The sequence below is a fragment of the Sarcophilus harrisii genome, chromosome 5, assembly GCF_902635505.1.
Source record: "Sarcophilus harrisii chromosome 5, mSarHar1.11, whole genome shotgun sequence".
NCBI lineage: Eukaryota > Metazoa > Chordata > Mammalia > Dasyuromorphia > Dasyuridae > Sarcophilus > Sarcophilus harrisii.
This window is the reverse complement of record NC_045430.1, coordinates 269,489,860-269,513,050: the sequence shown is the minus strand read 5'-3', so window position 1 is coordinate 269,513,050 and position 23,191 is coordinate 269,489,860. Positions and strand designations below refer to the sequence as shown.

At 56.8% G+C, this 23,191-nt stretch overlaps 1 protein-coding gene across 1 annotated transcript; it reads right to left on the bottom strand.

The window, feature by feature from the left end:
* Positions 1-745: 745 nt before the first annotated feature.
* On the bottom strand, positions 746-22,555 carry POMGNT2 (protein O-linked mannose N-acetylglucosaminyltransferase 2 (beta 1,4-)). The gene is made up of 2 exons (XM_031940468.1): positions 22,140-22,555; positions 746-3,075 (listed from the first exon to the last, which is right to left on the bottom strand). The coding sequence occupies exon 2, from the start codon at positions 2,954-2,956 to the stop codon at positions 1,202-1,204; it is 1,755 nt and encodes a 584-aa protein (XP_031796328.1). The 5' UTR covers positions 2,957-3,075; positions 22,140-22,555; the 3' UTR covers positions 746-1,201.
* Between the last annotated feature and the right edge of the window lie 636 nt (positions 22,556-23,191).

Genomic DNA, 23,191 nt, shown 5'->3' with positions numbered 1-23,191 from the left:
GGGAAAGAGCCCCCGGCAAGTCCACTCTTGAGCCCGGGCACCTCTGGCCCCGGAGGGCCCGGCTTCAGCTCCCAAATTACCCACAAGCTAGGGCCCCAAAGGCCAGCAGCGGCTCTAGCCCGTTCCCCAGCCTCCATCTGTTTTCCCCCTTGTGCTCCTGAGTGACTCACCCCCCAGCTAGCAAGGAAACCCCTCCACCCCAGAAACAATCTGCTCGGCCTAGATGGGAAAAGTCCCCCCGCTTCCCACAAGTCTGCAGAGGGCTCTGCATGATCAGCAGAACGAGCGTTAGCCCACTTTATTGATGAGAAAAGTGAGGCTCTGGGAGATCAGGACTAGCCCACAGCATCAGCGGCAGGGCTCTCGGCTCTGAGGTCTCCCCGCTGGGCCACCCTTCTAAAGACCCTTTTTGGTCCTTTCTCCTGGGCTTCCCCAGGGTCTCCCCCAAAGCCCCGCTCAAGGCCCCCTCCTCCCTCCTTCCCCCTGAAACTACGTCGTGTTTCTCTTGTGGGGACTTACCCGTGTGCACCCCCCACGCCCACCCCGGATTGTCCCCAGGGACCAGGATCACATCATTTTTCTCTTTTTTTTGTTAGCATCTGCAGGGCCCAGCACGCAGCTGCTCTGGAGTCAGAGGTCCTGGGTTTGAACCCCCCCCGGGGGGGACCGTGGGCTGCGCAACCTCATTCCGGCCAAGGGGACGTGCCTGCTTCCCTCCCGGGGCCCCCAAGCAAGGACTCGTGGGTGATGCTCACAACCATTTATTGAACGTTTCAACAACACATCCTTGAATTAGGATTTGGGGAATTTCACAATGAGGAAGCTAATGAAGTACTCCACATGACCACCCGCTGCCCCCAGGAACCTATGCAGGCCTGAACCCACCTACTCAATTCACAGTTAACTTTTCCAGGACTACAGATACTCAATGGCCACGGGGGAGGGGGAGGGGCGGGCTGGGCTGGGGGAGGGGCGGGGACCCTCTTGCCACTGAGGAGGGAGGGCATGAGGGGGAGGGGCGCCACTGAGTATTGTCACGGTCGAGAAAACACACACGGTAAATGCAAGAAACAACCACTGAGGCACTAGTGGGGGGCGGGGCGGGGGCGGGGGCTGGTCTCTTCCGCCTTCTCCAGTGACCTGGGACCCCCGAGGGGGCCGGGCCGGGGCCGAGCGTGCCTGGCGGGGGGGCGGGGGGGGGCTACGTGCTGCAGACCAGCACGTCTGCAAAAGGTCCCAGCAGGTTTTTGCTGAAGATGCACCGGATCCAGACCAGGTAGGTGGTGAAGGGCTTAATGTTCTCGGCAAAGGTGTGGTTCTGGTGGGTGAGGATGTAAGGCATGTACGCGTTCTCCCCCTGCTCCTGGATCCACACCTCGTACTGGACCTCCTTCGCCTTCACGAACTTGAGGTTCCAGGGCGCCTGCCAGGACACGCTCAGCCGGGCCTCGGCGGCGCCCTGCACCGAGGCCCGGCACCTGGCCTCCCGCACCTTGCTGGGGTAGGGCCCCTGGGCCCGCTTGGGCCTGCCCGGCCCCGGCCCGGCCTTCACCACCCCCCGGATGGCCTGCAGCAGGGACGGGATGTCCACCTTGGTGTCCTGGTAGATGCGGAACAGCCACTCGGGGTTGCGGCAGCACAGGTGCCGGGGGACCTCGCGGCTCTGCAGGATGCGCTCTTGCTCGGCGCGGTCCAGGTGGGCGATGCCCCCCTGGTCCCAGGGCCGGTCGGGGTAGGTGACGGTGTTCTCCTGCTTGGTGTTGCGCCAGGCCACGTAGTGGAGGTCCATGTCCGGGAGGCCGGCCAGCGTCTTGTAGGGCGTGTAATGGTCGGGGTTGACGGCGTAGGGGAAGAGCTCCACGACGACGGCGCCCCGCGGCAGGAAGAGGGCGGTGATGAGCTGGGCGCCGTGCATGCTGACCAGCATGGAGGCGTTGCTGACCAGCCGCACCACGTCGGCGAAGGCGTAGTCCTCCAGCGACACGGTGACCGTCTTCATCTGGAACTCGCGGGCCAGCGCCAGCAGCAGCTCGGCCTCGTTCAGGATGAGCCGGTTGAGGGTGCGGCTGAAGACCACGATGTAGCCCTGGCCCGGGCCCGGGCCCGGGCCCCGGCCCTCGGCCACGCTGACGTTGAGCGCGCGCAGGACGAAGCTGGCGAAGCGGCGGATCTCGGTGCCCGACACCAGGATGTTGGCCTTGGGGCCCTGCGGCTGCACGAAGCCGTACTGGTACCAGGTGGTGGCCTTGGAGAGCCCCACGTAGGCGCGCGGGAAGCAGAGCAGGCGGCCCAGGCCCTTGAGCTGCTCGCGCAGCAGCGGCGCCTTGCGGCTCAGCAGCTGGTAGAGGTCGAAGTGCGGGCCCGGGCCCCAGCCCTCCATGAACACCAGCCGGGCCTCGGGGCCCAGGTCGGGGAACTGCCGCAGGGTGTAGAAGAGGGGCAGCAGGTCGTCGTGGAAGATGTGCATGAGGTTGTCGGGGTTGAAGCGGTTGGCGATCAGCGCCACGTCGGGCAGGAAGCGCGCGGGGGGCAGGGCGCGCAGCGCGGCCGCGGGCAGCTCCACGAAGTTGAAGTACTGGGTGTTGTGGTCCTCCACCGAGGACAGGTCCAGGAGCGCGGGCTGGAAGCGGCGCGGGCCCAGGCTGGGCAGCATCAGCGAGCTGTTGCCGTGGAAGAAGATGAACTCCTCCGCCTCAGCCGAGTAGCAGAGGTCCTGGAAGCGGCAGATGCGGTCGGTGTGCGTGCGGCCCGTGCACACCATGCGCGTGCCCTCCTCCAGGAGCGTCTGCAGGGCCGCCTGCTGGTCGGGGGCCTCCCGGGCCGGCTCCTGGGCCTGGCGGTGGAGGGCCAGCTCTTCCTCCAGCGTGGAGGCGTGCTCCCGCAGCCGCACGTGCTTCCACAGCACCGCCGCCAGGATGGACACCAGCAGGGCGTTGAAGACGGCCGCGATGTTCATCCTGCAGCCGCCGTTGCCGCCGGCCGCGGCTCTAGTAGGACGGTGGGCACAGGGTGGAGCCGGGCAGCGGGGCGGCGCTGCCGTCCATCTCCTCAGGCATGGCAAGAAGAAGCAGAGACCTGAGGGGGAGAAGCAAGAGAAAGGTCACCGAGCGCCCGGCCAGGCCCCCAACACGGAGACGAGGGTCGGAGAAGGGTCCCCTCCCCCACCAGCCAAGGCTGAGAAAGCACCCGGTGCCCCAGGAAGGGAGAAAGGAGGAAGGGAGAGAGAAAAGACATGGAGAAAGATAAAGAACAGAGACAGAGAATAGAGAAAGATGGACAACAAAAACAGAATAGAGACAGAGGAAGATGGAGTACAGAGACAGAACCGAAACAGAGAGGACAGGGAGAGAACAGAAACAGATGGAGAGCAGAGACAGAGAAATAAGAAGAGAGAGAAGACACAGAGAACAGAAAGAGAGGAAGATAGAGAACGGAGATATAGAGTACAGAGACAGAACAGAGAGATGGAGAAATAGAGAAAGGAGGGAGGGAGAGATGAAGGGGCCAGTGGCAGGAGGGTGTCGGGAGGGAGGCTGTGCCCTGGCTGATCCACTAGATCAGAGGGTGGATTCACATCCCCTGCCTTCATCTCAGTCTCCTTCAGGGCTGCTCCCGTCCCCCTCCCCCAGGGGGTCAGTCTGATGACCCCCCCCCCATCTCTGGGAGGGCGGGGACAGGTCCTGGCTCTGTGCCCCGTGCCCGGCTCATGAGAGGGTCAGACCATGCTGAATGAGCCAAGCGTGGGGGGGGGGGGGCGGGGGGGACAGCACTGGTCCTTGGGCTCAGGAGCTTCCTGACGGATCATCCCACCATGGAGTGTCTAAAGCGGCAGCCTTCGCCCCCCCCCCCCGCTCTCCATGAGCCAGCCACATGACCAGTAAGTGCTGGGGGCAGGATCTCGACCATGTTCCACTGTTTCCCAACACTCAGATGGATGCTTCCATCCTCCCACTGCCCTCAATCCCTCCCTTCTATCCCCCTCCCCCTCCCTACTCATTCACTCATTCAACCAACAAGCTCTGGAACAAGGACAATTCCTGCCTCCAGGAGAGGACAGGGGCCAGCCCGTGTCCGGGAATGAGCACAAAGCCAAGCCATGGCTCTGAGGCTCCCCAGCCCCACTGCTAACTTTGCTGGCCACCTCCCTCTCACCCAGACCCGAAGACCCTGTTTCTCAGCTCCCCAGCCCCAGAAAGAGCTGCCGGGCACCCCGATGGGCAGCGCGCCACAGGGGAGGCCTGAGCCAGGACGTCCCAGCTCCGAGGCCGCTCCGGATCCCCCAGACCCACTTGGACCTGCACTATGTGCTCCCTCCTCTTAGAGGTAGGAAAAAGGCGCCGAGAGGCCCAGAGGTGACGCAGAGAAAGGAAACGCTCCACCCTGGAAGGGACTGCACGGCCCAAGAGCCGACATCCAAATCATGCCCCATGTGGGCCCCTGAAACAGGGCTTCCTGGGGCCCTCGGGGGCTTATGTGACCGGGGGGGGGGGAGGCATTTAAAGCCTAGATACTCAGGCCACATTTCTTAGTAGTGGGTAGCCTCAAGTACACCTTGGCCAAGGCAGGAAGCAGCCATTAAATGCCAACTGTGTGCCAGTCACTGTGCTAAGTTGGGAGAGACAAAGAAAAGCAAAGTCCGCTCCCTTCTGTTCTCCTGATGGGCCAGTAGGGAGAGGGGTTTGAAACCTGCCCAGGATACTTCCTAGCTCTGAGAAGGGTTGTTCACATCCAGGACCTCAGTTCATCTGTAAAATGGGGACAAGAAAGCCTATATAGCCTTCCCTACAGGCTAGAAATAAGCTTCATAAGCCTCAAAAGTTCCAGGAACTGTCAGTCGCTAACCCTTTAAGTGTGTTATTGTTATTCATGGCGTGAATGCCAAAAAGGGTCTGCTTTTATTCTTGAAAATGCGACTTGTGTGATTCATCAATCCACAGCAACGGCCTTAATTAGAGGCAGCCAGTTTTGGAATTTTAATTAGAAACAAAACACAAATTCCTGCTGATACAAAGCACTTTGCATCCTTAAATTTATTTGATCTTCACCCCGGTTCTGGACAAGCACAATTACTCCTATGCGACAGATGGAGAAACCTGGGCTCGAGGAGAGCCCCCCGGCCGCCAAAAAGCAGCTGCAGAATTCAGGGTCGGACCCTCTGATGACAAACCCCGCTCCGAAGGGGCAGGCTCGCCGGCGCTGACGGGAGAAGCCCCTCGCAGGGGCCTTAGCAGACCTCGGGTTCGGGTTCAAGCTCCCGACTTTCCCAGGGGCTAAGATTTCAGGGGCAGGCAGCCAGGCGCCTCCCTCTCCTTGGCCCAGGCCGCCTTCTCTTGGGGGGGGGGTCCATTCCAGCCCCCAGCCCGAGCCCCTGGGGCAGCTGCAGAGTCGGAGCGCAAAGCTGGTAACTTCACAGGAGCAGCCCAGGCCTGGGGGTCCTCCAAGTCTCCCAGCATGGAATCCCACGTTGCTTACATCTGGGGGCGGGGCAGGGAGGGCTCAGAGGAGGGCTCCCGATTAAACAAAGAGCACCCTGAGGAGTCTGATCCTCGCACCTGAGAGCAGGCAGGCCCAGTGGGCCCCATGTGCCACAGGGGTCAGAAGCAGAGCAAGCCCAGAGAGCTTTTCTAAAGGCTTGAGTCACACACACACACTCACATATGGTTCTGGAGGTTTCCTCAAACCTTGCCTGCCCTTCAGCCCTTATGCTGACCCCCACCCTCTGCCTCCTGGTCGGGGCTAGCACCGGAGCCAGTGAGAAGGGGCAGCAGCAGATGGGCCATGCCCCGCTCCTCACACCCCCTCACTCCCCTATTGCCATCAGCACGCTGAGTCCCAGGAGAATCAGCCTCTCTAATGGGTAGGGGTCCAAGCCCCCCAAAAGCCTTGTGGTGACAGAACCACCTCACACTTCACCTAGTTTCCCCCAGTTTGTGCCCCACCAGATCTCCTTCCTTCCACGTCTACGAGGGCAGCAGGAAGGGGGAGCCCTGTCCAGGGGCTCTGGGAGAGCCGTTCACGTCCTTCACGCCCTGGAAGGAGCCGGAGGCGAGGGAGCAGCCAGTTTTCAGCACGCGGCACGCTGGACAGCGCCCAGACCGCCAAGGCTGAGAGAGGGCTGCTTTCAGCCAGTCTGAGTCTCCTCCCCGCACCCCTGACAGCACATGCCCTGTGCCCACGGCTCCTCACCCCCCCCCCCCATGGTGCCTCCATGGCTCCTTATTGGCCCCCACGGCTCCTTTCTGGTCCCCAGCTCATCCCTCCCCTTGGCCGCAGCTGCCTGAGCCATCACTGGGTGCACCATCTCCAGCCCTGGCTCCTTTCGCCCCCCAACCCTCCGGCTCTGGGCATGCTCCACGTGGCCACCGGCCTGTGGCTTGGGCTGGCTCACCTCAGTCCACCAGCCTCCGGAGGTCAGGCAGCCTTTGGGGCGCTTTGCTGCAGTATTCCCGCAAATGCCCCGCGGGGCAGCCACGGGGACAATGGGGACCATCTGGGCAGACCAGAGTAAAGGGACAGAGGCTCGAAGGGTGGGGGTTTCCCTTCTTTGAAAGGGGGAGAGAAGCAGTATCTGGGAGAAGGGCAGACCATGGGGAGAGCCGCTTCTCCCAACGTGGCTCGTGCTAAAAACAGTCACACAAAAGGCAGGGGTGGGGGGAGGGGGAGAGAATAGAAGGGAGGGGGAAGTGGGGAGAGAGGAGGGGGAGCCGGAGAGGGAGGAGGAAGAGCCAGCTCCACCACCACCAGAAAGGGAAGCCCGGTGGTAGATGGCCCTTGGCGAGGCACGAGCAGCTGCTGGGACCGGGGAGGGCCGCAGGAGTGGCTGGAAGGCTGGGGAGCTGCCCCCCCCCAGAAGTTTCAGAAGCCCAGGACGCCTTCCCGGGCTGCGTGCTCCACTGGGCTGGGTTTGATCAGAAGGAAGGTGAAATTTTGTTCCTCCATGGGTCAGGTTTGAAAAGCCAACTTAAGTGCCTCAAGGTCCTACTCCTCTAGGGGAAGAGGGGAGTGCAGGTTTCTCAGCTGCCATTTCCATACCACCTTAAAGAGCTACATATAGGGGGGTCCAGCAAACCTCAACCAGTATAAGGAGGCTGGGTGAGATCTGTGGTCCCATGAGCCCTTGTTTGGGACAGGGTGAATGATCTTGTGAGTCACAAGCCCCTGAGAGTCTGGAAGTGCCTGGGGGCACAGTGACCCCCACCAGCACAGGTTGGAGGGAGCCTGGAAACCCATTCTTCCCCATCCCCCAGCACCCATTCGCATGAGACGTTTATTGGCTTGGACCTGGGAGGAGGGGAGGCAGAGACTGAGCAGGAGGCGCTCAGGAAGTGAGCTCCCAGAGTGTCAAGAAGGCAGGACTCAAAGCCGGCCCCTTCCTGGGCCAGGACCCCTGACCCGCTCAGTATCACGGAACCGAGAACCCAAGCTCTGCTCCAGTGACTTCTGGCTTCTCATGTCAGCCTCCAAGCAAAGACCATTACAAGAAGTTCAGCAGAAATCAGGGTCCGAGCCCTCAGCAGCTTACGCTGGAGGAGTGAGTGCCTTGTTCCCAATCCCCAGAGAAAACCTGCCTTGGGGACAGGTCTGATTCTCCTGTATTCTGCCTTCCCCTGGGACAGACGGACAGTCCGGCCCCAAGAGTCCCCTGAATGGGACAAAGACACTCTGAAGATCCAGCTCAAGTGGATCTGTCCATGGTTCTGAGATTAGAACTGATTCCCCTGAGTCTACAACGCATACAAGAAGAGGAAGCAGGAACATCTGCCCTCCCTTCTTTGCAGAGATGGAGGGGAGAGAGGGGGGGCAGCGCACACCTGTGTCAGATTTGAATTTCTTTGCATTGCCAGAGTTTTTCCAGAAAAGTTTCTTTTTTTAAAAAAAAATGCGTTTTGTGTATCAATGGCTTTCTAGGAGAACGGAAGCAAAGGACGTAGGGAGAAATTCAAATGGAAACCAAAATACATCGGTAAAATCTATTCACATTAAATGCTCTTTCCACTAAGGGGCAGATGCCGTGAGCCTGATCTCTGTGGCCTTGGACAGGCCCCTCTCCTCTACTCCCTCTGAACAACAAGGAGTCCAGTGTGGGGGGAGTGTGGGGCTCCCGCCCTGATTAGCTTCCCAAGGGATTATGGGCAAGTTCCTTAACGTCTCTTGTAGTCCTTTGGGGGCCAGGATTCCTCCTTCCTTCCCCCCCATCCCTGACTCTGACTGCTCCCACTGCCCATCACCACGGGGGGTCCCTGAGGGACGGGGGGGGGGGGCCTGGGCTCGATCCTTGGCACTCACTGTGGGACCCCAGGGAGGAGTCAGCCCCCTGACGGGAAAGCAGCATCTATGCCGCCAACTCCCAGAGGGAGCCCTGAAGTCTATGAAGACGCTGCCACGATCAATCACGGAGAAGCGCCGGATGCGCGGGGTTGGGGGCAGAGAGAGAGCCTGCCTCAGGAAGCTTTCTAACGGGAGGACCCTGTATGGGCTCCTCCATGAGCTGGGTCTGAGCCTGCCAAGTTCAGCTTTATCCATGATTTATTGGGGTCACAGCTATATACACAAAGGTTACTGGGAAGAGGGGGCTGGGTCAGGAAGGGCTTCCTGTGAGTGATTCCCAGGATTCTGCTCCTTTCCAGAGAACTTGCTCCAGGAGAGCGGGGCTGCATCTTGTTGTTCCCAGAGGCCACCCTGGGGCGTGTCATGCTTACAACCAGGCGAGAGTCTCCCTAGACCCCCTTCCTGACGTTCTGGATTTCGAGGCAAGGCTGCCCTGCCCTCATCCACCCCCCTTTTTTTACGTGTTTTAATGTATTTTCTCTCTCCACTGGAACACAAGCTTCTTGAAGGCACTGTCTGTGTGCCCAGGATCTGACCAGGGACTGGCTCCAACAAGACACTCCTCAAGGTTTTTCCCCCCTCCCTCTATCCCTCCCTCCCCTTCTTGCCCCCTCCCCGTCCGTTCTCAGGTTGCCTCTGCCTACCTGCACGTGGTCCATTTTCTGGGCTCTGGGCCCAGGCCGGCCTCAGTTGGTCTTTTTTATCATTACTACAGTGACTGCAATCTCTCCGGGGACTGTCCCTCCCAGGCTGTCTCAGTCGCACAGCCGCTGGGGAGCGGGCCTGGGACACCGTGGAGGTGGGCTTGATGGAAGGCAAGGAACTGATGGTAAAGAACTGGGAGCCCGAGGGGACACCCTGCTCTGGGCGGTTCTTGCTGGACCGGGCCAGGGGGTGTGGGGGCCAGTGTGAATGACCCTCACCCACCCATTGACCAGGGCACTTGCCCAGGCAGCCACAGCCCCTCGCCCCTTGGTTTCCCAAGCTGATGCTTCTGGGACACTCTCCTGCTCAGCAAGCAGTGGCTCCCTACTACCTCCCCCTCCAGCTGGCCCTGCCTCCCATGGCACCTGCTGGCTGTCCACCACTTCTAACTCACGGGACCCTGGCTGGCCAGGAATGGCGGCTTGGGACTCTAGGACCTCAGAAGAAGGGCCTCCGTGGTTCGTCAGGCCGGACTCTGCCGTCCCCTCCAGCCCCCACGGCTGCCCACCTCCATGCCCTCATGGTGCCAGCTTAAGCTCCCAGGGGGCCCTGGTCACCCCAGCTGGGCCCACATCACACAGCAACACAAGCCTAGTTTCTGACCTGCTACAAGTCACTGAATGTCACCCTCAAACGAGAAGCAGAGGAAGGGGAACGAGGGAACATGAAAAGCCCTCGGGGTGGGGGCTGCTGCTAAGAAGGGGACCCAGGGCTGGGTCCCCCCAGGATGGGGCCGGGGCTGGAGGGGGCTCCACACTGATTCCCCCCCCCCCAGCAGTCTGGCCCCAGAGGGAGCAGCCGGCCCTGAGAAGTCGGGCTGGGAACAGAGAGCACAGGCTGGGGGTGATCTTGATGGGACGCCGTTCAAAAAGGAACAGGCCGGCCTGTGCTCGGGGCCAGGCGGGCCCCAGAGTCCCCATTAAGGAGAAGAGATGAAAGCTCCTGGCCCGCAGCCTAACGAGCTCCGGCCTCCAGCAGCCTCCCCTTCCCAGACCGTCTCCAAGGCCAGCATTGCTTTGCTTTGGGGGAGGCACAGGCCCTACTGCGTCCAGCACCCCCAGCTCCTCCCTCCAAAACATGCCTTTTAAATGAACGTGCCCAGTCAGCAAGTGCCCAGCCCAGTCCCGGCTGGACACGTGTGTCTCCAAAGACACGGGCAAGTCAGGTCACCCCCCTCGCTCAAAAGCCTTCAATGGCTCCCTCTGCTTTTAAAGGGCAACTCTGAGTGATGGCGCCGTCACTCCAAGAGGAGAGGGGGTGCAGTGGGGGGGGGGGGGGCTCAGTGGGGGGCCAGCCACCTCAAGGATTCCCTTTACCACCCAATCACAGGGATGGGCTGCCAGGGGGTCTCTGTGGGGGTGGGGCGGCCTCGGCCTTCCAGGGGGTCTCTCCTTTGCTATCAGCCCTCACATCCGGCCTTGTGTAGAGGAGACGCTCAATAAATGTGGGCCCGGGTCCCAGCTCTGCTCCCGGGGGGGGGGGTCTCCTTTTGTGAAGAATATAAATGTCCAAAGGTCCCCCCGGTGCCAAGCCCTTGCCCGCCAGGACCCAGGCAGCTGGGTGCCCACGGGTAGGGGGGAAGAGTAACTGACCCCAGCCGGGCATGGCGCCAACCACTCTCTGCCCACGAGCCTGCCCGCCAGGTGCCGGGTCTCCATTTACAGTCAAGGAAACAGCTGCAGGTGAACTTGGGCTCAGGCCTCAGGACCACCCGCTCTCCCTAGAACCCCACCATGGAGGGGGGAGGGGGAGCTCCTAGAGGCCACAGCGCCCCCCACTAGGCAAGTGAGGCTATGGAGGCCTTGGGGCTCTGCCCCCCCCCCCCGGGGCTGCTGGGCCCTTAGCCCCGCGAGGAGCCATGTTACATTCGGACCAAGCCTCCGGGACCCGGCTCAGCCCTTTAAAGGCTCCCTGACCACCTATGTGAGGGAGGAAAGGAGGGAGGGAAGGGGGGAGGGAGCTCAGTGGCTGCTTTGAAACTCAGGGCCATGAATCAGAGGAGATGCTGTTTTTAAGGGTAACGGCTGCCTCCTCTTGGACGAGTCCATTTAAATCGCCAGCAGCCATTAGCCCGTCACGGGTGCAAATTATCTGACCTAATGGCAGGGTGCGACAGCCGCTAAATCCCAAGGTGTGCCAGCCCCTCCCCCCAGGGACGCCTCGGGGGAGCGGGGAGGAGCTCCAGTGAAGCCCCCGGGCCCCTCCCCAGGGGGTCTTCAGCTTTCAGGGCTTCCTGTTCCCTCCGTGGCCTCGGGGGCTCCCCCAGCTCTGGTTCTGTGGAAGCGCTCCTAGTCCAACCCTGCTGTTTTACAGAGGAGTTCACGGAGGGCGGGGCTGGCTGGAGGCCCCTCTGCTTGCTGGGGCGCTCCCCCGGCCTGAGCAGAAGGGAAGGCCTCCAAGGGCCCCCAGCCCAGTGGGGGACACAGTGGGGGGCAGCTCTGGGGGCTAACTCAAAGGCAGTCAAAACCACGATCACCCACTGACGGCAGGACTCACGGGCCCAAGCTCGGGCTCTTCCAGAGGGCCCAGGGCAGGTCCTACTGGCCCCCGGGGTTAGCCTGGGGGCCCACGCCCGGCTGCAGGGGCAGCGGCCCGAGGGACCTCGGCGAGCTCCAGCCCTGGGCAAGCTCGGGGAGCACCTTGGCCCAGGTTCTCAGTCTGGGAACATTAAAACCAGCTCTTTCCTTATCGCTGGTTTCCTCTGAAAGCCTCTATTTTAGCACTTATGCACACGGTTCTGAGAAGGGGCCCAAAGAATGGTTCCCTGCTCTAACAAAACTGAGAAATCCACACAGGCAACAAGACACCGTTCTGAGAGGGGCCCAGGGGCTTCCCCAAGCAGGAACCCAGCGCCCTCCTGGCAGGGAGGAGCCGTCCTGGGCAGCCGGCACTCTCTGACCTCCCGGAGCCTGCCCCCTCCCCCCTCCCCAGTGCCAGCCAGGGCATCGGCCCCCAGATTCCAATCCCACCACTGTGAGACTTAATCACTGGGGGCCCTCAGTTTCCTTATCTGTTAAATGGGGATAATAATCACTTGGTCCCCACAATTACTGAGAGGATTGAAGGAGATAACTGCAAAGCACTATCTGAACACTAGCTACTACCTCCAGTGGCCCGCAAATGCTCACTACTGTGGGGACGCGGCTGCTGGGGAAACCTCTGGGGAGCTCCATATTCTACACTCTCTTCCCTCCCCAGCACCAAGGACTTGTGGGAAGCTCCCGAGACTGAGTCCTTTGGAAGGAGGCTCGCCCCGAGGAAGAGGCTTCCGGAGGCCTCCCTCTGAGGCCCTGCATCCCTAACCAGAATCGCCCCGTTTCCAGACTTCCCTCCCACCAGACAGTCAGCAGGCTCTCCTTCCCAGAGAAGCTCCCTACTTCCCACCACGACCCTCAGAGGGCAAGATGGAGGCCGTGCAAGCTTTGCCGCTCACCTGGCCGCCGGGACCCTCTCCCTTCTTTTTACAAACCGGGCCCAGAGCCGTTGGGTGATTGTCTCAGCTGAGCCTCTGGGGTCAGGAAGATCTGAATTTAAATCTGGCCTCAGGGACCGGCGGCCCTGGGACACTGAGCCACTCAACCCACCTCGGCCTCAGTGTTCCAACTGTATAATGGGAGAGCAGCACCCACCTCCCAGGGGGTGGTGAGAATACAAAAAGGTGTTTGCAAAGCACTCAGCCCAGTCCCTGCAAACACTGGGGGCTTAATTAATGCCTTTTCTCTTCCTTCCCTTCCCAAAGACAGTGATTAGAAGGAGGGAGAGGCTATAGGCCCAAGTTCCTGTTTTTCAGAAGAGGAAAGTTAACTAATAAACCTGGGGGAAGAGGTGGGAGCTCCTGGCCTCTGGGCCCAGCCTCCCTGCTTGGATTGTCTGGGATGGCCGGTCCTGCGTGTTCCTGATTAATGGCTCACTGCCTCCTCCATTAGGAGACTCGCAGGGCACAGCAGGTGCCTCATAAATGCACCAGGACAGCCAGAGAAGGAGGCTGCCCTGGGCTGCTTCTCAGCGGTTGCACCCGGAGGTGGTGGGAAGCAGAGGTGTCCCAGCACACCCCAGGGGCCCGGGGGCGGGCTCTCTCAGAAGGCCCTCGAATGCTGCGGCTGTGCTGGGGGGCAAGGGCCTTCGGTCCCCTCCCGAGCTGGCCAGGGCAGGCTGGCCCTCCTGCCCACAGGGCCCTCTGAAACCCCTAGGTTCTGTTCTTTCCTCAAATCCCGAGCACTCAGCCCAGCGCCTGGCACACAGAGCTCTGCCACTGGTTAACCACTAGGATGGCAAAATCCTTCCTAACGGGACACAAAGGAGGCCAAGGGACTCCTGACTCTGCCGTGGCCTCCCTTAGCTAAGGAGGCTGTAAAATGGGGCAGGCAGAGAAAATAAATACTTATTAATTGAAAATAAACTAATTAAATAACAATACATCAAATAAAATGAGGATGGACTAGACAATTTCTAGGGTGACTTCCCCATCTCTGCTCCCGTTCTCACCCTTTCTATGGCCCTGAGGTTCTGGGAAATGGGAAGAAACCCCAGAAGCCCCAAGAAACCCGACCTCAAAAACCCAATCACAGCCCGAAGCTCGAGCCAACAGCGCCTGAACCTCCCAGCGCCTCGCTCCCCCCAGGCACCTGCCCAGCCTCAGCCCCGCCTCAGACCGAGGGGGTGAGGCAGAAATCCAGCCATCAACAAGAGCGGATCCATCACCTCCCAAAGGCTGGCGGACCCGGGCACAGAGGGCCAGATCCTGGGAGATGTGAGGGCAGGAGAACACACAGACTCCCCGGCGCGACATCCAGAAGGCGTCTGCGCCCCAGGGGGCCAGCAAAACCCCGACCCTGCTCCCACAAGGCTCACGGTCAAACCAGCATCAGGGAGAGGCCACAGATGGAGGAGCACGAGGGGCTTCCACCAAAAGGGTTTACAAGAAGCAGGCCTCCCAGAGCTGGGCGAGTAAGGGCGGGGAAGGGAGAGGAGCACGGGCCGAGAGAGAGGAGCCCGGGCCAAGGAAGAGGAGCACGGGCTACAAGCTAAGGGAGAGGAGCAAAATCTAGGGGAGAGGAGCATACACTAAGGGAGAGAAGCACAAACTAAGGGAGAGAAGCACAGCCCATTACACTTCACCCAAGATTGGAACAAAAGCAGGGCCAGCAAACATGGGCTCAGAAAAGGCAAAAGCAAAAACAGGCCCAATTCAGAGACAGAAGCAGGGAAACTTGCTAAAAGGTACCACAGAAAATGAAGTAATGTGAATATTAAACATAACATCGCCAAAACGGCCCAGCATCCAAAATCTTAAAGGAAAAGTTACAGGTGGAAATAGGAGTCAAATGTAACAGACTTCTGGAGAAAAAGGAATGGAAAAAGAAAAGAGAATACTATTTTTATCAGCATTACAAGGTACTTAATTAATCATGTAACAGGTCATAAAAACCTCAGATAAATGAGGAAAAGGAGAAATATTAAATGCATCCTTTTTAGACCATAGTGTGATAAAAATTGCATTCAACAAAGGGCCAAGTTTCATAAATTGAAAATTAATAGGAAGTGGAATAATCTCATTCTAAAGGATGGGTCAAAGAACAAATAAACAATAATTTCACAAAGAGAATGACAACAATCAGACAGAGTACCAGAATTTATGGGACGCAGCCAAAGTAACACTTAGAGGAATATTTATATCTCTAAGTATACATCAATAAAACAGAGAAAGAGCAGACCAATTTAAAAAAAAAAAACTAGAAAAGGAACAAATTTTACATCTCCAATTAAAGATCAAATTGGAAATCCTGAAAACCAAAGGAGATTAATAAAATTGAGAGAAAACCATTGAAATAATAAAAAAAAAGAAAGAATCAGTTAATTTGGTAAAAAAAAAAAAAAAAAAAAAAAAAACATGACAAATTACCAATGTCAAAAGTGGTACCAATGAAAAAAAAATTAAGGCAATTACTAGGAACTATTTTGCCCAATTATATACCAATAAATCTAACACTCTAAGTGAAAGGGATGAGTATTTTATGAATAATATAAATAACAATTTATCCAGGTTAACAGGAGAGAATATTTCCTCTTAATACTTAAATAACCCTTTCTTAGAAATAGAAATTCAACATGCCATCCATGACCTCCCTAAGAAAAAAATGCCCAGAACCAGATGGATTCACTAAAGAACTCTACGATAAAGAACAATCAATTCCAATATATAGAAATGTAGTCAGAGTCCCTCCATATTCCTTTTATGACACAAATATGGTGCCGCTACCTAAACCAGGAAGACAAAGCAAAGACAGAAAACGATAGACCAATTTTCCTAATGAATACTGATGCAAACATCTAAATAAAATACTAATATACGAAGATTATAGCAATAAATCACAAAATAAATACAATTTTACCAGGTGGGATTCATATGAGGAATGCAGCGCTAGTTCAATATTAGAAAAAATATTAGCATAACTAACCACATCAAGAGCAAATTCAAAAAAATAATCTGGCTATCTTGATGCAGAAAAAGGTTTTGATAAATTATAATTCATTCCTATTAAAAACACTAGACCACATAGGAATAAATGGAATGTTCCTTAGTGTGCATCTAAAAGCCTCAGGGAGGTTATCACTACTATATAATAGTAGCATAATAGTCATTTCTATAGCAGAAACAGAAGGAAAAAAACCGAAGGGATTAGAATAGGCAATGAGCAAACAAAACTATCATTCTTTTTTGACAATGTGATGTTATACTTAAAGAATACTAACTAAAGAATCAACTAAAAGGAGAAATAATTAACAACTTCAGCAAAGTTGCAGGATATAACGTATATCCAATATAAATCATTAACATTTTTATATATTCCCAACAAAGTTTAGTAGCAAGAGATATATTCCATTTCATATAACTGCAGACAATATAAAATACTTCAGATTGTACTACCAAGCGAACCCAGGAACCATAGGAACAAAATTAGAAAACACTTTTCACACAAAGTCAGACCTAAGCAATTTAAAAAATATTAATTGCTCCTGAATAGGCTGATCCAATATGATAAAAATGACAATTACATTTAAATAATTTACTTATCCAGTACCATACCAATCAAACTACCAGGAATTTGTTTTATAGAGCTGGAAAAAAAAATAACAAAAATTCATCTGGTAGAACAAAAGGTCAAGAATATTAAAGGAATCAATGGAAAAAAAAAAAAAAAAAGCAAGGAAGGTAACCTAGCTGTACTCGAGCTCAAAACCATATTATGAAAAGGTGATCATAATTAATACTAAAAAATCAAGTGATGGATAATGGAACAATTAGGTTCACAATACTAGTGTTTAATAAACCTAAATATCCAAGCTTTTGGGATAAGAACACACTCCTTGACAAAAATTGCTGGGAAAACTGGAAAGCAATCTGGCAGAAACTGGGTATCTACCAACATCTCACACTGTATACGTATACTTATCTTGATATGGTTAAATGGGTACATAATGCCATAAATACATTAGGAAAACATGGAATATTTTACCCACCAGTGGCATGGATAAGAGAAAAATAATGACTCAACAAGATAGAGAGGGAGGATCACAAGAAATAAAATGGATCATTTTGATTTTATGAAATTAAAAAGATTTTTCATAAAATGAAACCAAAGTAAGTTTCTTGATAAAGATCTTATTTCTCAAAAATATGGAGAACTGAGTCAAATTTATAAGAATATGATTCATTCCAGTTGATAAATCACCAGAGGATATAAAAAGGTAGTTTTCAGAAAAAGAAATTAAAGCTATCTGTAATCATATGAAAAAAATGCTCTAAATCACCGATTAGAGGAATACAAATAAAAACAACTCTGAGGTAGTACCTCACATCTATAGGACTGGCTGATATTAACAGAAGGAAAATGAAGTGTTGGAGGGAATATGGAAAAATTGGGATGCTAATGTATTGTTGAAGTTGTGAACTGGTTGCACAATCATGGAGAGCAATGTGGAACTATACCCTAAGGGCTAGAAAACTATGCTGGCCCTCTGACCCAGCAATAACTACTCAGTCTGCGGACCAAAGATCTAAGAAAAAGGCAAAGGATCCTGTGTGTACAAAAATACTTGTAGCACTTCTTTTTTTGGTGGCAAAGAATTGAAATTGAGGGGATTAGAAAACATTTTTCACACAAAAAAAGTCAGACCTAAGCAACTTAAAAATATTAAATAGACTGATCCAATATGATAGAAATGACAATTATATCTAAATAATTTACTTAGCCATCAGCTGAGGAATGGCCAAACAATCTGTGGTGGATTAATTGCGATGGATGTTGTGCTCTAATAACAGGATGGTTTCAGAAAAACCTTTATATGAACTGATGCAAATCGAAGTGAGCAAAACCTGGAGAATATTGTACACAGTTATCAGCAATATTGTCTGAAGATCAATTATGAATGGTTTAGCTCTTCTCAGCAATGCAGTGATCCTAAACAATTCTGAAGGGTGTAAGATGAAAAAAGCTATCCAACTCCTGAGAAAGAACTGATGGATTCTGAATGCAGATTGAAGCATGGTTTTTTTGCTTTATTTTTTTTTTTTTGCAATATGGCAAATATGGAAATATATTTTCTATCATTTCACATGTATGATTGATATCATAGTTTTTACTCTCACAATGGGAGGAGGAAAGGGGTGAGGGAAAGAATTTAGAACTCAAATGTAAAAAAATTAATTATTTAAAATAAATATGTATATGTACATATACACATGTGCACATATGTATCTAAGTATATTCTACATATCTGTAAATATATACATGTATGTATATATTCACATATGTGTAAGTATGTGTGTATGTGTACAATTATATATAATTTTCTTCTTCTTCAAGGAGTGGTAGCTCTTTGGACTGGATGAACTGTTTTTTCTGGAATTAGCTAGTTGTTAATGTCCCAGCGGCATCCCATTCACAAAGATCCTGGAAACTATCGTAATATGCGGTTATATTTAGCAAAAAAAATTTTTTAAAAGACATAGAAATAGAGAACTTTGGAAAAGGGCTCATGGAGGGGTGGGTTGATGGAAAAAGGTGATGAGCTATTTTGAGAGTAAAAAACAAAGAAGTCTCATCTTCTACGTGTCTCCAGGACATCCAGTCTGAATGCCCCAACGTAATGGATGATGCAGACCTGGGACTCGGGGGGGGAAAGTGAGGCTTTCTGGGAAATATAATTTGCATGGAAATAAGCCCAGGATAGAACTCTGGAGAAAACTCCCCACTGCGGGGCGATACAGCTAGCAAAGGACGAGGAGAACCACCCAGCAGCAGGGAAGGAGAATGGGCTGCAGGAAAGGGGGCAGAAGGAACATTAGGGTACAAGGCAATGGTGGGGTCAAGGAGCATAAACCCAGAAAAGAAGGTCTGACCCCACAGTGAAGACTCACCCTTACCTGAATTATAAAGTCATAAACCCCTCTGCAAAGGGTTTAGTAGGAAATGAGGGACACCCAGCAGAGAGGAGCAGACATTTTTCTGGGATTTTGCTTGAGAAGAGAAGAGACAGGAAGATAGTTAGAGGGGATGGTAGGAGGAATGGGGGCAAGACGGCTGGCATGGGAGGGGCTCAAGATGCTGGGGGACAGTCCGCCAGGGAAGACCAGAGGGGAGAGACCCTAAGCGGGCGGGGCCTTGGCAAGGGGAAGGACTTTGCCCGAGAGAACAGAGGATGCTGCCAAATGGTTTTAAGATGAAAGGGGGGGAAAGAGCTCATGGTGAATGGCCTTTGTTTTCTCCGAGAAGTATGTGGTGAGGTCATCAGTGAGAAAGGCAGGCGAGGAGAGAGGAGGTACAGAAGAGCCTGTGCAGGGAATGAGATGAACGCGGTCAGAGCCGAGTAAAAGGAATACCTGATGCAGTGGCTGCTTGAGATGAAAGCCCATCATTTTGGCGTGAATTCCTCCTGCTTCATGAGGAGGAGAGGCAGGTGGTGGGATTAACCCCAGGCTGGCAAGTCCTGCCAAGAACCGATGCTGGCAGGGTGAGGGGACAAGGGGTTCGAGCCCAGAGAACGCTGAACCTGCACAGGCTGCTCTGGGCTGGAAATGGAAAAGGCAGAGGGAAGGGGGCAGGCAGAGTGACCCAGAGGGCTGGAGGGGCTGGGGGTCCAGGCAAACAGGCTCAGAGCGGCCCCTCCCTCCCCTACTCGCAACGCAGGTTGGGGAGCAGGTCTAGGATGAGGGAAATTATACCGAATAACGGCTCCTGGGCCCACAAGGCACAGAATCTCACTCCCAGTGCCCAGGGAATAATAGTCTGGTTAAGCGAATTTTCTGATTAACCCGTGCTGGCTTCTGGTTCATCAGAACCGCCTTTGTTTTGCTGCAAGTTTCTCGCCAGTTTTTTCCTCTGAAGGCCTGATAGCTCTGGAAGCCCCCCCCCCCCCCCCCCCCCCCCCCCCCACGCTGGGAAGGCTCCGCAGAAAATACTGCAACAAACTATTTCCTGAAATCTGGGGACCCCCCGCCTAGTTCAAGATTCCGCCCCAGCCAGTCCGCCCCCCCCCAGGACCCCTAGGAAAACCTCGGGCTGGGCTGAGACCTAACCTGCAGATGAGGGTCCGAGAGTGAGACCCGGACCTGAGGTCTGGCTCTACGGGCCTCAGCGTCCCCATCGGCGAAACAGAGAGGACACTAGTACCTACGAACGGGGCGCAAGTCCTCGGCCGGCCCCAGCCCGGCGCACCCGTCGGTCAGGGCTACAGTCTATGCACCTGACAGACACTCGCAGCCGCGGGGTGCTTGGGGCGCTGAGAGGCCCGTGGCCCGCCCCCGACCACGCGGCCAGCGGCCCCCTCCCCCCCCGCGGGCCCCTCCCCCTCCCGCGGGCCCCTCCCCCCAGCGGCCGGCCGGAGGCACAGTTAGCGCGCCGTGTGACTCTGGGCAAGTCACGTAACCTGTCCGAGCCCGGGTTTCCTCGCGTGGGGCCTCCCGCGTGCGCTCCCCGCACCGGGCGCTGGCAGCCCCTGTGGGAAGATGGCGCCTGCGCAGAGCGCCAGTGACCCGCGGCCCCTGGGGGGGAGGGGGCTTCGCCCTCCGGGAAAGGGGGGGTGACCCCTGGGGCCCCTCCCCGCCGCCCGCGCTAATCCATCTTTCTCCCATGGCCCAGTATAGGGGGAGGGGGGTCTCAGGACAATCATTCGGAACATTGGCTCTCAACGGACAGAGCGCGGCCCCAGGAGAATGAGGGGCTCCGAGGGCCCAGGGAAGTGGCGGCCGCGAGGAAAAGGTCACTCCTGAGAGCAGCTGCCTTCTCGCGGACCCCGCCGCGCGTGTGCGCGGGCCTGGGAAAACCTCCTTTCCGTAGGAGAAAGAAACTGCACACGAGATCCTTCCCAGCCCAAGAACCACGGCCCCGCATCCAAAACGCCTTTTTCCCACATCCTTCTAGCTGGGGAGGCGTCTCGTCCGCAAGCCTCACCAGCCCTTCCCCCACCCCCACTGACCTCTCCCCTAATCTATTTCAAACGCTGTAGAATCGGTCCCCGCGACCCCAGAATCAGGAGCCGCGTCAGGCGGGCAGGAGCCGAGAAGTCAGAACCAAGGGCGTGGACCGCAATGCAGCGCAGGCATTTCGCTGCGGTTTCCTGAAGAGGGCGCTCGCGCGCCGCCGCCTCAGCCTCCGCATCCGCACAAAGGGGGAGCGGACAAGGACGCCCCGTGACCCGCGCCCCCTGGTTTCCAATCCCGCCGCATCGGGCCGCGGGCGAACAAAGGGGAGCTCGCCGCTGCCGCCGAAGGGGGCAGCGAGAGGTCCGCCCCCCACCCCCACCCCCCACCAAGGCACGCGTGCAAGTGCCTGATCCCGGGCCCGGCGGACCCAGGCGTACCCTCACCTCCCGGGGCTTCCCGCAGGCACAAAGGGCCGAGCCCGCCATTAAATGCCGCGGGACGCGGCGCGGCGCTCCGCAAAGGGGCGCAGCAGGGCCAGAGCCCGGCCCGCCTTCGCCACCTGCGCGGCCACAAGCCACTTAATGCAAAGCGCCTCGGAGGGTCCGTCTGTCCGAGCCCGCATCGGCCCCGCGTCCCGCCCGCCCGCCCGCACCCCCGACTTCCGGCTGGGAGCGAGGGTACAGGGCAAGGGCGTCCCCAAGCTCGCTCCCAACCAATGCAGCGATAACCACGGCTGAGATGTGGCGATAAGCGGCTGACGAGGTAACGATAACAGCGCTTATTACCCGCCAGCTCCGCGCCTGCTATTTGATCCTCCCAACAACCTTTAGAGGGAGATGCGGTTATGCCCCATTTGACAGAGGAGGAAACTGAGGCAAACGGAGGGTCGCCCAGCTAGGGAGTGTCTGAGGCTGAATCTGAACTCAGGTCCTCTCGACACCGAACGAGGAAGCGGCGGACCCCAAAGGCAGCCGAGCTCTTGAATCGGTACTAAGGGGGCGAGGGCCCGAGCCGTTCGCCTTCTCGCGGAGGGCGCCCCTGGCGGCCAAGCCTTGCAACAGCACCTCCATTCAAAGAAACCGACCATTTGTTAACGCCGGCCGCCAAGGGAGATTGCTACAGAGTAGCCAAGCTGGGCAGGGATCGCTTGTCAAGAACACGGTCCGCCTCGTGCTCCTCGCCACGGGCGTCCAAAAAAAGCCGCGCCACACGGGCTTTTTGGGGGGAGGAAGGACAGACTCATGCTCCCCACCCCCCACCCCCCACCCCCGGGACTATGGCATCTCCCCCCTCCCCCACGAGCTGCCCAGCCCATCTCTCTCCCAATCCGCTCCTCTCCCCAGCTCTTTAAGCCCAACCGCCCCCGAACAGATTCTGAGGGCAGTCGGTGATCGCCCGGCCCAGGGCCCTACCCCGTGCACTAACCGCCGGCGGCCGCACCGTGACCAGCGCCCCTTTTGTCTTGGCGCAGACATCCCCCCTCCGCCCCCGAATCTGGCCGAGTGCATGCGCACTTCGGAGAGCCTCCTTTCTGAAGCTCCAACCTCGAAACCCACTGTCACCTAAGGCCGAGATGGCGCGACGCCTCCCGGGGCCCGCGCCCGCGCCCCTCCCCCCAATGCGGGCGCCCCGCAGTGCAGGTCCCAGGGGTGGGGGGGGGAGAGGAGCCCCCGGAGCTCACCTGCTGATGCGCGGGGTGGAGCCAGGGCAGGTGGAAGGATCCCCGTCGTGCACGTAGGCTGCCCAAGGCCACGGCCACGGCCAAGACCACGGTCGCCGCCGCCGCAGACGCCGAGCCCGCTGCTCCTGCTGTGGCTGCTCGCGCTGTGGCTCCCGCTCCAGCTGCTCCCGCGCCTCCAGCAGCTGCTCCCGCGGCTGCTGCGGCTGCTCCCGCTCCAGCTGCTCCCGCAGCTGCTGCTGCTCCCGTGGCTGCTCCAGCTTCCACTACTGCGGCCGCCGGCGCGGCCCCTCCTCCCTCAGTGGTTCCAACTCCGGCTTCAGCTGCCGCGGCCGAGCTCCAGCCGAGTCTCCGCCCCGGATGGAACCTGGCGATGCCCCGCCGAGACCTCGCTCCGCGTCCCGAGCGTCGCCCCACCCTCCCCCCGCTGCGCTGGCCCCGTCTCGCGCCCCTCCCGCGATCAGGCTCGCCTACGGTTCGGCAGCCGGCCCCAGCGGCGCCGTGGCTGCCCTCAGCTAGCGCCAGCTGCTTCTGCTCATGCTCAGTGGCCGCCGCTCGACTCCTTCGCAGCCGCGCGAAAGGGATTGTGGGACGTGTAGTTCGTCACTCTGGGAGTTGTAGTTCTCGCGTTTTGTGGAGCGAGGCGAGAGGGTGCGAGGACAGGGCGAGGCAGCGCCCGAAACAGACCCGGAAAGGTCCCCGAGCGCCGGAAGCGCGTGTCCGGGCCCAGAGAGGGAGCGTGGGGGCGCCCTCCGTCCTGCCGGGCTCCCCCCCCAAACCCAGGGCCGCCTGACAGCCTCAAATGGGGCTCCTCCGCGGGGAGCCGGCCTCGCTTGGCAGATGAGGAAACAGGCCCCGCGAGCAGGGTCGGGGGAAGCACAGGGGGGCGCTCCGGTTCCGACCCGCTGGGACTGGAGACCCGAGACGCGCTCTTTTCTCCCGGACACCGCCCCGCGGCTCCCCCCGTACCCCTCCCCCCAGTATCGTGGCGCTCACCCCTCCCCCCAGTATCGTGGCGCTCACCCCTCCCCCAGTATCGTGGCGCTCACCCCTCC

Excerpts from the sequence above, each read along its gene's own strand:
- POMGNT2 (XM_031940468.1), bottom strand. The coding sequence starts at position 2,956 with ATGAACATCGCGGCCGTCTTCAACGCCCTGCTGGTGTCCATCCTGGCG.